We start from the raw sequence: 15,980 nt of genomic DNA on the forward strand, positions 1-15,980 counted from the left end.
TTCTGCCTTTAGCAAGAATTTTAAGGGGAGTATTTAAGGGGAATGTGCTAGTGTAAATTGACACCAAAAAGAGACTTATGTGGTTGCAAAGAGGTGAAGAATGAATTAGGAGGACCTTCTAATTTAAATTATTTACTTGTATTTGGCTGCCTGGAAGAGAGCAAATTAGTTTTTAAAATACCCAACAAAACCCCACTTTTTCTTTGTAAACTTAATTTTAGCCTGTGGCATAAAGCTGTTTAACCTTTACCCTCTGGGTGTGGAGAGATGGAGAAACAGTTGTACTTATATTTTATTAAGATTTTCGTACACTTCCTCTTTTGTTCAATTATCGACTCGATTAAAAATACCTATCTATAGGTAACTGGGCTGTTTCTCTTCAGCTGCCCGCACTTGTGTTGGTTGCCTACTGACAAAAGTAGGAAAGAGGCAGATTAGTTACAAGGAAAGGATCTTCTTTTACTAAAGGCATTTCCAGAAGGCCATAAAATACAAGACAGCATGCTTTTTTAACAAAATACTGCTATTGGTTTCAGAACCCTTCATGAGAGGTAACTTTTTGTTTTAGGTGAATCTTAAAATAGCTTCTTTGACATAAAGTCTGTGAGCATCTGGTGCTGTGTTCTTCAGGCTGTAGTCATGGTAGAATTGAGATGGCAGCTCTTGCTGTTGCCATCTGTCCTCCCGCTGCAGAGGCAATGCCACTGAAGTGATGCTTTAGTGCCACCAGCTGATGCTGCAATGCAAGCAGTGAACTTTAAGAAGTGAAGTCTGGCTGTCTTTCATACTGTGAGGTACCACAGCTGAGTCAGTTGAGGTAAATTCCTTGGTCACCATCACACTGGACAGAATTTGTGAGGTGATTAACATTAATGAATCCTTTTGAAGGATTTAACTTAGCTAGATTGTCTCAATGAACTCTGGTAGAGTTCTGCTGCTTGGGTAGGTAAATGCATATAAGTGAAGAATGTGCAGGACAGAACAAAGGTAGGATCCAACCCACCTAGTTGGATGTGCAGCCTTTTGTCTTCCATAATGCTGGGATTTATAGGGTTCTATAGACAGACCAGAAGTTTTTGCCCACAGCATCTCTTTTGTGAGGCTGGGTTGCAATTCAGGTTGTGTTCACATCAGTTGTTAGTGAGCATCCTGGAGTGCAGCCTGCCTTGAGTAGAAAAAGCTGTGGCTCTGACAGGAGAAATGTCCCAGAGCAATCCCACTGCAGCCCAGCAGCTGAGGGGGCGGAACCGAGCAAGATGAAGGTCCATCAAGGGGAAGGAGGAAACAGTTCCTCATGCTTTGACTAGTGACCACTTTGAAGCCTGTCTGGAAGCAGCTGGTGTCTTGTGACAAGCACAGAGAAGGACCCGGGAGTAATGAGAATCCACAGCAACAGGAAGACTATGAGGGGCCTGAATATTATGTCTTAGGTAAATTAAAATAGTATACTCATTTCAAGGTGGGTTTTTTTTAAGGTTAAATTGCAATGTGTAGACTACCAAAACCTGAAGAACAGAGGAAATTTTTTTTTGACCCTGTAAGCTGGGATAATTTTATGATTTGTATAGGAAGAGAGAAGGAAGAGACTGACTGTTCAGCTGTCAACTAATTTTTTAACTTTTTATGTTCATACTCCTTAAAGAGCCATACAGTTTTTATTATTTTCTTTTGAAAGGTGGATCTTTTCTATAGCTACATGACTGGCTGCAGGAAATTGTAAACTAATGCTCACAGTGCCAAGCCTGTTTCATTTGAATGGAAGTCTGTGTACATTTTTACAAACTTCTTGAGCTTAATATAGAATAGGACACATTTGATCAGAGCTGTGGGGAATATATAGGGTAGGGAGAGGGCTTTTGTGCCTGGAGAGGTATTTAATGTTCCACAAAAGACTATCTATTTAATATATTCTAAAATACACTGAATAAGTTGATAAAAGAGGTGCAGTGTGATCATGCTGCATGAGAACAGTCCCTGGTCTGTTGTGGGTCTGAAGAAGTGAGTGAGAGCAGCAAATTTAGGGGCAGAATGATTTGTCTTTGTACCTCTTGTTTTCCTCCAATGTTTTGTTTTGTTGTCATGCCCACATCAACAGGTGCCTGGTGTCAATTTGCCTATCAGCCAGCTGACCTATTTCTTCTCTGCGATCCTCATCAGCGGTGTGATACACGAAGTCGGCCATGGGGTGGCAGCGATTCGGTAATTTCTGTTTTGCTTTTCTGCTACTCTGACAGCAAAGCCAAATATTCCAGAGCAGTTACCTAGCTGTGAATGATGTTAGCACTGCTTTGTTTTATGTAGAGTCTGTTTAGTCTGTAATTCATATCTTCCTTAGATTTGAAGTTTGGAAGGGTGTACAAATTAGAGATAGAGTTTTAATACAGTGTCTATTATACAGATTATGAGAAAGGACTTCTGCTTTGCAAATATAACATCAGGTTTAAAACAGTCTTTTTAAAGTGGCCCTGTTTTTTCCTCAGCAATTTCATTTCATTTCTGTGCTTGTGACACTTGAACTCATGTGCTATTACACAGTAATACTTTAAAATAGATTTTTAATTGATTTGTTTAAACATAGCTTGTGAATATGATATGAACAGGTTGAAGCAATAACTTGGTCAAATGTGATTTGCCCCTGTTAACCTCTGTGATTTATTAGCTTTGATCAAAAATTATATTTTTTAATGTCCTTAACTATGATGATTACTTCACAAAAATTATTTGACAGTTTAGTTGTTACTTTTGAATGCCACTTTAGCATAAGAAGGTTAAGCAGTGGTTACTGGGACTGATGATCAGGTGTCCTCCAAATTTCTTCTGGGCAGCATTATTATCTCTTCTTTGAGCATAAAGTCCTAAGTTCTTTCTCTGATTTTCCTGAGTGTCGGGAGTCATGACTGCATTTTAACCCATATACTACCTTTCTTGTAACCACAAAGGTTCTCACTCAAAGGGGTGGTTTGAGAACCTCTGTGTTTCATATGCTCTGATTGTCTTTCAGCTGTCTTCCCTCAAATATTCACAAGGAATTTTCTGTGGAGGATGAACCTTTTGTTTATCCCATCACAGGAAGAAGAAACAAAATTTTCTTTCTACGGCATGTTGCTGGCAGAGTGCAGAGAAGCTAGGCGTTAATACAGAGCTCTTTTTAAGCAGAAAGGAAGAAGAATTCTTGTGTCTTAATGGTGTGATATCTTTATTCAAGGTCTACAGCAAAGGCTTTGAATATTCCATTTCAGGTTATATTTTTGTAAAAAAAATTTTTTTCCAGCTATTTTCAGAGGAGAAATTGGTTGGTCCAATGTATGTTGGCAGCCAACATTGCTGCTGCTGTTTTCTGCATGGCTTTTTTATTCTCCTTCTGGCATATGTTGAGTCTGTAGTGCTGTTACTGTAAATTCTCAGGGTTTCAACTTCACTACAAAGCTGTGCTGTGGGCAAATTTTATTATTCTGGCAAGTCACTTAACCTTCCTGAAATCTAATACACTTTTGCCAACTTCAGTACTAGAAAGCATTAGCTACGAACTATAACAGCTTAAATATTTGAGCCTTAGCTTAGTCAAGGCTCGTACCAAGCAAGTCTTTTTCTTCCTCCCTGTGTATCTTCTACCCTTCATGAAATCCTGAACAGGCATTAAACTGCCTATTATTAATTGGTAGCATGGGATGAGTTAGCTCCACAGTATTAGTGTGAGACTTAACTTTGAATAATTGTGTATAATTCCTTGTCTTCTTTTGCTGTATATACACATTAAATAGATAAATGTAAATAAGGAAAAGGTTAGACCCAGTATATTGTCTCAGTAAAGATACGGGATTAGCTGATCTGTGTCTGGTTTGTCTTGGAACATGATTTTCCCACGCCTCTCTTAAGTCCCTTGTACAATTTCTAGTTTCAAAAAACCTTAATGTGTTTTTTCCAAGAAGTTCATTTAAAAGTAATTGCAAAACCCTTGATAAAAATATCTGTATAATAGTGTCAGCTACTAATATATTTAAATAGAATAATGGAGTGTTAAGGTTTGGATGGGCATTAGCATTTGTCCTTTTAACCTCTTGACTTGTTTTCATTTTTTCAGATGACATTTCCTCATTTTTTCTTAGTTTACAATGTACTCTTAAAGTCCATTTAGGAGAAACAGAATTAAAAATTCCAGAACTGTAGAAGTATTTCTTTAAAAGGAAAGCAATTGATTCTTGGTAATATTTTTACATAGATGAGTTTGAAACTGCTTCATACGGGCTGCCATTGTTTTACTTAAAAGAACAATTACCCCAAATGTTGAAATACATGTTAACATGGAAGTTGGGTAGTTTTTAAAAAAGTATTTTATATGTTATTGTTACCAGGAGACAGAAAACAAGTTGAACTTACACTTTATGTTTTTACCAAAGTTAAAAATGTATACGGCTTAGAAGTGGCAATTACTGCAGAAAACATCCTTTGGTTTAATTATCTTTCAATTACTGATAGTACAAAAAATAAATTAGTTTTATAATTAAAACTTAGTCATTCTTGTTGTCAAAAACTGTGTGCTATTTAGAATCTCTCAGTTTTTCTTTTGTTTGTTTGCAGTTACTCTGCTTCACTTTTCTTTTCTTCTTTTTAAGAGAACAAGTACGATTTAATGGATTTGGAATTTTTATCTTCATTATCTATCCTGGAGCATTTGTTGACCTCTTCACAACTCACTTGCAGTTGATATCTCCTGTTCAGCAGTTAAGGATATTTTGTGCAGGTAATAGTTCATGGATTTTTATTAAATCTTTGCTTAGTACTGTTACTTATTCCAAGGCATCGTTGTGAATCTTTGATTTGAGTATTTAAGGTTTAGAATGAGTAAGTTCTCTTTACCTAACGGTGATCCTTCTGTTCTGAACCTGTGTTGGCATCTCAGAGAATCATTTGATCATTACTGTCCTTATTGAGCTGCTTTCTGGGCTGGAGATATCAGTTTCTAAGATCTTAAATGAGCACAAATTTCTTGTCTTGAAAAACTTTATTATATTCTAGATCCAATTCAGAATAGTTGTGCATAAGAAATTCCAGTTGTGTAGTTGGGGAAAAACTGTGGTTTCTGGTGTTCCTCTCATTAGAAAGAGCTCTTGCACTGGGTGCAGAAGTTCCTCTGTCTTTTTTGTTTGTTTGTTGTTTGGGATGTTTCTGCATATTGTATAGCCTAAGTAGCAAAACCTTGGAGCACGCAAGCTGGGAAATACTGAGCCAGAATGGTCCTATGAGAAAAACGACTTCCTGTCAACACAGGTCAACATCCTTGAACAATTCACTACTGTTTTCTGCAATAGGAGCAATCTATTTTTCAGCAGTATTGTGAGAGATTTTCACTGACCTCTGAGTTTTGTTATTGTACAGGTCGCTGTGTTTTGATGTTTCCATCAGGAGGAAATAAAGGTTAAAATACAAACATCCAAAGAGAATCGTTGCTTTTGTGTCCAGATAACTTCCAGATGTTTTTGAATTGATGTTTGTTGAAGTCTCTGGCTACTGGGAGGTAGAGTCTGGTTGTGAAAAGTCAAGCTGAGACAGTGTTGCTCTGCCTGAACCACTTGTATTATTATTTCTAGAGACAAAGGTGGCTCCCAAAGAACTAAAATAGAGATAGAAGTTATCATCTTGGGTCAGTTCTTGATACTGGTGTTTTTTCTGTTGCAGGCTAGCAGCCAGCCTGTTGTTATGTTTAGTTATTAACATTGTTTCCTGAATGTTGTATCTAAAACATCATATAGAGGGTGGACATAGAGAAGCATTTAGCATGCATGTTTTCAAGCTTTCATAAATCAAATAAATAATTACAAATGTTAGGTAATTAAATATATCTGTATGCCAAATACCTGAATCAACAAAAATCATTCACATACAATGGGCTTTTAGGAAGCTCTGTTTGTCAAATTAGTCTGTTTCTATTTCCATCTACTGGGAAGAGAACTGAAAGAAAAGGTATACTGAGTTTCAAAGTGGCTTGCTTACATGGATTCCTGAGACATTATCTAGAAAAATAGAATGATAAGCTGTAATAGAAGATAATTGCTTGCATATTTTGATGACAAGCAAACATCTGTAATAATTTTTCATGTTCTTGGGAAACCTGAAATAGTGGAATACAAGGCAGGAGCAAACATGTTGCAAGACTGATCAGCATGAATGGCTTGCTTTCAGTTAGGTATAACAAATAAATGCATTTTTTCACAGTTTATGATAGATAGGTTTCAGAACTAGGATCTTTGATAATGATAAAATGCAATATTCAGTAAACAACCAATTTCTTATATTTGTCAGAGCAGTTGAATGAGCTTATTCCTGGTGTTCATAAATTTAAATTTAGAGAGACTTGCTCATATTTTGTATAGTAGCTAAGTAACAGAGCTGGACTAAAGGCCAATACCAAATATTCTTTTTGTAGTCCAGCTATATTCTGGAGATTTAAAAATATATTTTTGTACAGCAGATGGCATCATATCTTCAAGAATAGGAAATGAGTGTTCTTGTAAGACTTGTGATATTTATAGCATAATTCCATGCCTACTAGATAGATGAAAAGGGATTCTGTGCAGCATCTTCTTGTAATTAGTTCATATATTTGTGTCACTTTCTGAGATAATTTGTAATACATTTCACCTTGTCTTTAACAGGAGTTAAATGCTTTTGGTTTTCTTTTTTTAATTAATTAGTAGTTAATACATTATTTTAAGGTGTTTTAGGGTTGTGTAAAATGTCTCTTCTTAAAGGTAAGAAATTAGGTGTCCAAGGATGAGGCTGTTTTAGCAAGAAGGTAGACTGAGCAGTGTGCTTCTGCATGTATTCTGATTTGGAGTATGTTTATTTTTCTGTGGATTACGTGGGATAAGTCTGAAACCTTTCTATTTTAGACTTCTTGCTGTATTCCACACAGCAAATGGTGTCAATTTTGGTAGCAAGGCCCATTTTTCCTAGCTGTTTGAAAGTATTCAGTGTCACTCTCTAGCAGTACCATCACCTCTTTTTTACTATTATTATTTTAAGGGTTGGGGTTTTTTTCCATTTACTCTGTGTAGCAGCCACACTATTGAAAAGAATTTTACATTTTACATTTTTGTTAAGGTGTTAAGCTGAAAAAATATTTTTAAGAGAAAAAGGTTAAAACAATAAAGTTAAAATATTTGCTCACTACTTCTGGATTTGTTGCAAATAAATGTGTGTGAGATAAGGAGAGCTGATTGCAAAAATATTTCCTCTATCTGAGTGCCTTTCCATGAGATACAATTAAAACTATAGAAAAAATTACTTTAAGAAGCATGTGCCAGTGGAAATGGCAACTTACTTCAAGAACTCAAAAAATGTCTCTCATTTCTGCAGCATTAAAAGTGTGAAAGAAGGTGAGGTGAGATGTGGAGATAGACAGGGGAGATAAGTCTGCCATATGCTATGATTTCTGTGTTATATACACTGCAAGAAAGATAGGTTTAATATATTTGTAAATATATTTAATGGAATTCCTGTGCTGTATCTTCACTGTAAGTATAGAATTTAATCAAGCTCCTCACAACAGGATGAAGCACTGTAAGAAAGAAATAAAGACTCTTCAACGCTGAAAGGTTTTCCTGCATTGTTCGTACAAAACTGTTTGTCTGAGGTCACAAACTAATGAGAAATTGTGGAACTGAGGAATTGTGTAGAGCTGAATGTGGAAAAAGCCACAAAACTTTGATGCTGAGCGCCAGCTGTGTCTTACGATAGTGGCTCATTGCTTCTTCTGGAGAACCACATACTATAAAGATGGTAATTGCAAATATGTTCCCCAAAACATTGTGTCAGCAAGTCCTGATTGTACAGTTTAGTTTCTTTATGGGGTTTCAGGTCCATATTTTCTTGTAGAAGAAGATTTTTTTGGAAATAATTTCCTAAATTCATTTGGCATATATACATGTCATAATTTTAATTGAAATAATGCAGGTTATCATCACAAATACTGAATTGCAAGTAAATTTCAGATATCTTGCTCTCTAGGACTAACAGTGTTTATTCAAAAATAAGCCCATTTATTGAGATTCTTTATTTCAACAATTTATTGTGGTAGAAGGCAACACATAATATATTTCATTCCACTATTTTTTTTAATTGAAGACAATTCCATAAATAGAAACTGTATTTTAATAGTGTATTCAGAAGCCCAGTTTCTCTTCTGGTACACTACCCTTTGATACTTAGAAGAGAAGTGGTACATGAAATCTTAATCTGGTAGAATGACACCGTAGAAATAGACTTACTACTCTCCTGTCTTTTTTGACAGTATAATTCTCAGGAGCTTAGAGGTTTCTCTAAAACTGCCTTACAAAGTGGCATCCTACAAGTTAAAGTCTGTAATCTGTGTACTCTTATACCTGTGTTCACAAATTAACTTTTCTTTTTTTCTTGCAGTAATAATTTCAGGAAAGTTAATTAGAAGGCAGCTGTAAGATCATTTAAAAACCAACTTTTTGTTATTAGTGTTTATTTAGAAACTTTTTTTACCTTCTTTTTAGGGGTGTGGCATAATTTTGTTCTTGGTGTTGCCAGTTTCATGGTGTTGTTTCTGCTGCCAGCCATTCTTTTCCCATTCTATTACACGGGTGTTGGGGCACTTGTCACTGAGGTTGCAGAGGTAAGAAGATTTCCTGTTTCCATTTTTTATGTTTTGTGATCTGAAATGTACCTCTATTATCACAATCAGATTTGGTCAGTGTAGCCCTTTGCAGAATCTAATATACTGAACTTCTTGCTTAAAGTTTCCCTTTCAGTCTCATGTATCTTAGTATTAGTAAATAAAGGAACATGGTGTGAATAATGATAGACTAATTAGCATACCCTGAAACTGTTGAGACATTTGAGATGAGTTTGCAGGTTTATTTCTGGTTTTAACTGTTTTCAGTATTGGCACAAAGCAAATCTACTGGAAACTGCATTATCCCTCCAGTTACTGCTATCTGTTTTTAATGTTAAAGATTATTTTGAGCTGATTTCCTTGTTTGGTCAGCTGGAAGCGAAATAGAGATAGACTTCTGGGGTTCTGGAATGATTTTTTTCTAACTTAATCAAATACAGCACAGTTGAACAGCAGAGCTGAAATAATCCAGTCTTTCTTGGATCTAAAAGTCAATTGATAAAACTCAGGAGAGAGTGACATTTATAATGCTTTATTACCTTTGAAAATATAGGTACACTTGCTTTCTTGACAAGTTCAGGGTATTAATTTATGTTACTTGTACTTAATATGTTGTGGGTTTCCCTACCTTTTGACCTATATGAAAATAATTACTCAAATTTGAAGATGTGTCCAGGATACTTGGAGACTTCCCTTTCCCTCCCCTTCCCCCTATTTTTAGTGTCTTAACCTAAAGATTTCATAGTATTCAATGAACTGTAAATTAATCCTTGTTTATCCTCCTGTAGTAATAATGATTGACTTCTCTGTTCTTCTCAGGATTCTCCTGCCAATGGACCGAGAGGTCTTTTTGTGGGAGACCTTGTTACTAACCTACAAGACTGCCCAGTTTATAATGTGGAAGACTGGAATTCCTGTCTGGGAGACATTTCAGAGAAGTCACAGGTCGGCTACTGTGTAAGTGCAGCCACCCTACAGCAATTAAGCTTTCCAGCTAGAGGTATGACTTAAGGTGCTCTCCTCATTATTTTGTATGTTAATTAATTTATATTTTAATTTAATTTAATCATGTCTTAAAGACTACTTTGGATTTAGAATTTGTTGTTGGGGTCAGATTTCTTGTAAGTCAAATCTGCTGTCCTGTCTTAAGCAATTACCAATGTGCCATGCTGTTTTGTGAAATCTGAAACTGAGGTAGGGCTAGATATAGGAATTTCTCGTGTCTTTCAGTCATCCTGTACAAATACCCTCTATGATCTGAATAATAAAATTTTTGTCTTTGGGATATTGCAGAACTTAGTTCTTAGCAGTAGTACAATTATCTCCTCTATTTTAAGTTCTGTAAAATGGAGCAACTCAGTGATATTTTGCAGATGTAAATTTCATGTTATGTCACAGCTTTGATCAGCATGACATTGCAAATTATAGGATTTAACCCAGTAATGTGCTTTATTATGGTCGCTTCTTCAGATGTGTCTCCCTATAAGGTTTTATGTCATTGCCCATAAACTCAGTTTTGTCTGGATTGCACATACTGCTTCTGGAAGTCAGTCTACTTCCTTCTGTTTCCTTTTATATATTGGAGTGCTTGTTGCTGTAAGGGCTTATCCCCAAGAAACCAAAAAAAGAAAAGAACTGAACTAAAGTAGAACAATATACAAAAATGGAGCAGAACAAAAAAGAACAGTCAAGATAAATTGACTGAGCATCTTGTGACATGCCCTAAAGCTCTGTAAAGTTTCTTTCATGAAAGCATTCATGGAAACTGAATTCCAGAGGTAAGGGGGTTGCTGCTGAGCAAAGCTTGTAGGATGCTATTCAGAGCTTTAAAATTGTCACTGCATTTTTCCATCATCCTGGGAAAAAAAAAGGAGGTCAGGCAACTCAGCTGTCCCTGCTTTTGATGCACTATAGAACTTTCGTGAGGCTGAAAAAGTTGTTTTGTTTTGTTTTCTTTTTTTTTTTTTTTTTATTATGTAAAGAAAGTGATCTTATAGCTGGTACTGAGATAAATATTTAAACTGGAAACTAGTGGAGTCTGGGTAAGAACCTGTTTTTAGAGGTCTGACAGTTTGGATTATGCCTCTGAAGAGGAGTACCACTTTGGCCCATGCCTTCAGCTGGGCAGGGATGACAAGAACCAGTTCTCAGATGTTGTAGGTATATATATCCTCAGATTCTTCTGTTCTCTGAAGTGCAATTTTGGATTAATGGGTAATAAAACTGCATATTTTGCAGATGAACTGGTCCTATTTAGATTGGAATAGTAGAGACTTAGTGCTGGAGATTCAATATTGCTTCCAAGCCTGGTTGCTGTATTGTGTTAGCAGCCCATTGTTCCCACTGCTGCCTTCTAATCAGACCAGTCTGTCTGCATTTTCAGAGTCATAAGCCTCCAGCAGTGAGAAATATTCCTCTAAAATTAAATGAACTCTGCATGGTCTCAAGCAGCTGTCATTTATCAAAATTTTGACAGTTCACAACTTGACATAAATACAGAGTATTGATAAAAATGTATATAGCAAATGGACTCCATCTAGTTGACCATAAAACAAATGGAGAGTGAACTGAGTATTGAAGCTAAAGAGAAAACAATGCCCTAAGGAACGTTTTGAAATTAAAAAAAAAAAAAAGTGGATTCAATGTAGTTTATAAGGATACTAATTTCATGGTCATTTGCTATTCAAAACTATATGTGGTTTCTTAGCCTCAGGGTACTTGAGAAAAGGTTTGTACGGTACAGTGCTTGCACCTGTAAGCCCCAGGCATAAAGCTCCATGTCAGTGGATTGCAGGTTATGCAGTGATAAATCAGCAACCAGTATCACAGACTTGATCTGCCTGGGAAGGGACTGCAGTTGCTGTGATACAGATCCTTTCTGTGACCACTCTTTTGCAACTGTGTGTGTTGAAGCTGGACAGCAAGTTAGGCTTAATTAATTTCAAGAGCATATGTACAAAGGTTCTTTACCAGACAGTTAAATCATGGTTTAAAACATCATTTGTTCACTACTGCAGCCTTGAAGGCTTGGAAGGCTTTCATGATGTAAAAAGTATGTTTTGAGTCTTGGCCGTTTCCACAACCAGCCAGTGAAATCAGTACAGTAGTAGCTAATAAATTTCTATGCCAAATATTGGTGCAAGTTAGGGGCAATGGATATAAAAGTGTTTTGCAACATGTAATACTCAAAATAATGCAGTGGAAGATCACCAGTATCTCGAGATTTATAAAGGTGAAAAAATCAGTATGTGACGTGACTGAAATAATGGGATTTTCACATGTTGGTGGTAAAGCTTTATTTGTAGTTGTGACTGAGCCTCAGCTAGACTGTGAATTTGTGTAATTCTTGAAGGCTGCAGGATAATTGCTTTACTTCATTCAGAGACTAATTTTTTCAGCAAATAATACTGATTATTTGCTCTATGGCTATGTTCTTTAGTTTACAGAAGACTTGATGGCACAGTTGAATGTTGTAGTAACAACAGCCTCACAGACATTTGCTTTTCATACAGCAATAAGTTGGAGAGCCATCTGGTAAGTTACTTAAACTGCTAATTCTCTTTGATAAATCTATTAAATGTATTTTTTTTAATGTTAAATTAGTAATATTTGCCAACACCTATACAACATACTCAAGTGTTTAAGAATATCTAGAGTTTGCAATAAAGGTGTGCATGTATGCTATTTTCCCAATTACAGCTTAAAAAAGTACAAAATATTAGTTACTATTTTTCCCATAGTTAAACAGGGGGTGTCTGAAAGAATCATAAAAAATCTTAGACACCTCATTCCTTAATGCAGAAAGACACCTTAGTCATTTTCAGTATTCTGGATGCACGATACTGGTGAGAAAAAAAACCAAACTTTTGAAAAGAAGTCAAAATTGCTTATTTTCATGTTTCAGTCTTTTAAAAATATTCAGCAATACAGGGAAAGCAAAGCCCTGGACTGCCTGTTCAGTTATTTTGTCTGAAGCCCTAAATTTAAATAAAAACATGCAGGAGAAGGTCCTAGAGATTGCCCAGTTTCCCAAAATAAAGGCCCATACTAGAATATTTTTTCACTATGTTGATTTTCTTGTCACATAGAAACAAAGTTTCTCAGCAGCATTTTGCCTTACTCCCTTATAAAAGGGTCTAGCAGCATTCCAGTGCCTAAAGGGGCTACAAGAAAGCTGGGAAAGACTTTTCACGGAGTCATATAATTATAGGACAAGGGGGGAATGGCTTTGAACTGAAAGAGGGCAGGTTTAGATTAGACTTTAGGAAGAAATTATTTACTGTGAGGGTGCTGAGCCACTGGCACAGTTACCCAGAGGAGCTGTGGATGCCCCATCCCTGGAAGTGTTCGAGGCCAGGCTGGATGGAGCTCTGAGCAACCTGGTCTAGGGCAAGGTGTCCCTGCCGGTGACAGGGGTTGGAATGGAATATCTTTAAGGTCCCTTCCAACCCAAGCCATTCTATGATTTTATGAAAATACATCATTGTTTCTTAAAATAGGTTTTCCATACTCACAGTGATGCAATATTTCTGTGGGTTCTTTACAAGCAAAAGAACACACAAATCAACTGTGTAAATTTTTCTACACATACCAGCTTGTTATTTTTCTGACTCTAGTGATAAATACCTGAAGAAATTCAAATAATTTTTTTCCAAATCTGCGATGTTTATAGTTTCTACAGTGGTAAACTTCCCACTCCAGGGTTTTTAACCACTAAGACCTGAACACATTCCAGTGGTTCATTTGAAATATGGCAGTGGCAGCAACATTTGATAATTCACTATCCGTTGAGTCTGGGCATTCTTGAGCTTGTAGTTGCTACTTATGAACAGAGAAGAAATAAAAGCATCAGGAAACTTGAGACCTTGTGACTTTCAAGTGTCCTTAGGCTGGCTGTGAGCTTTGAACCTTTTTTTTAAATGGTCCTTGCAGCAGTTTTTTAAAGTGTGTCTTCTCCTTCATTAGAGTAGAAGGAATTTGTATCAAGGTTACTGGTGAGGGTCTGACACTCATGCGTTATGGGGAGTGCAATGATCAGGCTGAGAAGGTAGAAATTACTTTTGCTTTTCCTCCTAAGGCAAACAGTAGATTATGATTCCTTGCTTCTATTTTTAGAATAAAAGGAAACATGTCACTGAGATTTTCCAAGAGACATGAAGGGGAAAACTAATTTCCTGTTCCCTTCTGCTGTACTGTCTTTGGCCCGTGGGGAGCAAGAAAGATCTGGTCTGTCAGGGAGTGAAAGACTGTTATAGGCAGGGGTTGGGGCACAGCAGTGCATCGTGTCCTGTGTTCATCTTAGTTGAGAATGATTTCTTAGCTACCACACACCAGTTAGGTTTGTTGGTTTATTTGCTAAAACTTCATCTTGAACAGGTAAGTCACTAGGATGTTGATATAAGCTCTGTCCATTAGAAATCACTGACCTATGTTTAGATGGCATGATTTTTTGTTGTGCATACGTGTACATTTTTTGTTGTACACATGTGTAGAAATAGTTTGCTTTTATTTTACTATATATACATATCCTCTCTTCCACGCTACAAAATATGGAATGACAGGTTGAATATGCATCGGGTAGAGATTTGTCACAATTTGGCAACAAAAAAATAGGGAAAAAAATCAGATTTTAGCTCTTCATGGGCTTATATCAGTGAGGAATTTTTTTGCTTAAAAAGGAATATTTTATTCCTTTTATTTGATCTTCTGGAAAATAGCTTACCTTTACCTTTCATGATGATTTTAAATGCCCTTTGCAGTATGCCTGTCTGCCAGCACGAAAAGTTATTGAAGCCAGCAAAGTTTGTCGAACCAACGTGGACTGCCATAAGGACTTCGTTCCAAGCTTTTGTGTGACTCCTTCTTTGGAGAACCAAACAAGGCTAATCAGGGTAAAGCATCCACCCCATATTGACATGCTCTATGTAGGACACCCCATGCATCTTCAGTACACAGGTTGGTATTATTTATTGAAAGTTTAGCAAAAGCAGTCTCTAATATGGTTTCCTTTGTCTGCCTGCTTAAACAAGGTCTTGGAGTGCTTCTTAGTTAATTTGTTTAAAGCAGAATCCATTTCTTCTTACAGCCAGTGGAGAGACATGGACTACCCAGGCCTAAAATAAAATGTTCACAGTGCAATGAGTTATGAAGGTAATAGAAACCATATGTGATACGAGATGGTTGTTTTTTCAGAAAACTATGAAAGGGCTATTTCTGGAACAGAGCTTATTCAGGTTAGTCATAGGAACCAGGTGCATGCATTTTCCTAGCACATAAATGTCTCAAAATGCTATTGTAAAACTCTAGGGCACCTTGCTCCAACAGCTTGCCTAGAATATTAGCATGACTGCTTAAATCACACCTAATATCCAAGTATCTTTCGCAAATTCCCGTGACTACTGAGCCACAAGTGTTGTCACAACATAGTTTTTTCCTGATTTACTTTTTTCATTTGACTGCCCTAAATTAAGTAACATACAAAAATTTAGTTCCTTTCTTTGAAGTTAACTGTGACTCTCCTTTGGGCATCTTATATAAATTACAAGTAATTTTGCTCCTGAAATGAGTATGGAAAGAATGAACAAATTTATCAACATCCTGCTTGATAGCTTGAGTGGCGTGGTGAAAATTAGCTGCAGATGGGCTTTAAGAAGTTTGAAGTGTTAAATTGCTATCCCTTCCTGTGAGGAAGGTGTCTGTTCCTCACAGAGAGCTGAAACTCCTAGGGTGATTTTGGAAGTACTACCTTGGAAGTATCTCCTTAGGAAGGCATTGTACTTTTCTAAATAAGCACTGGAATTAGGTACAAAAGAGTTTTAGAAACTGTGATGAAATCTGGTGGTGTAAATCCATTAATGTTCTTGGATACCATATTTTCAGTTAATCTATCAGTCTTTATTTTTCCATACTAGTAATTTGATACTCTGTGAGGAGTCACTTATTTCAACTTTTTTTTTACAATATACTCTAATTTAAGCCCAAAATATGATCTCTTCATTTGTTACTTCTGGCGTTATGTCATTTAAGAGGAAAACATTTTTCACTTGTGTGTTACCAACACACACTACTGTATCTGATGATATTTATTTTAAATGCAGCAACATATTTGAAGAACAGAGTTTTATAGTTATTCAGAATTCTTTTTCTTGGTCTTTAACAATACAAACTATTGGTACTGAGGAACAATTGATATTGTTCCCTTTTCAGTAAATAGGAGCAATGGAGTTTTCATTGGCGTTTCCCACTGTAGTAATTCTGCAGAAGAATTAAACCTGCCAGTCTTTCAGAAGTCAGAAAAGATTGTTATTGCATTTAAAGAGGTAGTTCTTCTTTAAGAAGT

The 15,980-nt window shown here is 36.3% G+C and overlaps 1 protein-coding gene across 2 annotated transcripts in view; it reads left to right on the plus strand.

Annotated features, from left to right (window-relative positions):
- MBTPS2 (membrane bound transcription factor peptidase, site 2) overlaps positions 1–15,980 on the plus strand; it is a 40,839-nt gene that overhangs the window by 8,814 nt on the left and 16,045 nt on the right. Inside the window, exons 4-10 of one of the 2 annotated variants that reach the window (XM_030282070.4) lie at positions 2,096–2,199; positions 4,614–4,741; positions 8,523–8,641; positions 9,461–9,641; positions 12,081–12,175; positions 14,401–14,596; positions 14,727–14,865. In XM_030282070.4, coding sequence (XP_030137930.3) covers positions 2,096–2,199; positions 4,614–4,741; positions 8,523–8,641; positions 9,461–9,641; positions 12,081–12,175; positions 14,401–14,596; positions 14,727–14,758 — 855 coding nt within the window. In that variant the 3' untranslated portion in view covers positions 14,759–14,865. Of the gene's footprint in view, positions 1–2,095; positions 2,200–4,613; positions 4,742–8,522; positions 8,642–9,460; positions 9,642–12,080; positions 12,176–14,400; positions 14,597–14,726; positions 14,866–15,980 lie in introns of those variants that run through there. The other variant, XM_002196405.6, reaches the window with a different exon arrangement.

Source organism: Taeniopygia guttata, chromosome 1 (genome assembly GCF_048771995.1).
Source record: "Taeniopygia guttata chromosome 1, bTaeGut7.mat, whole genome shotgun sequence".
Classification (NCBI taxonomy): Eukaryota; Metazoa; Chordata; class Aves; order Passeriformes; family Estrildidae; genus Taeniopygia; species Taeniopygia guttata.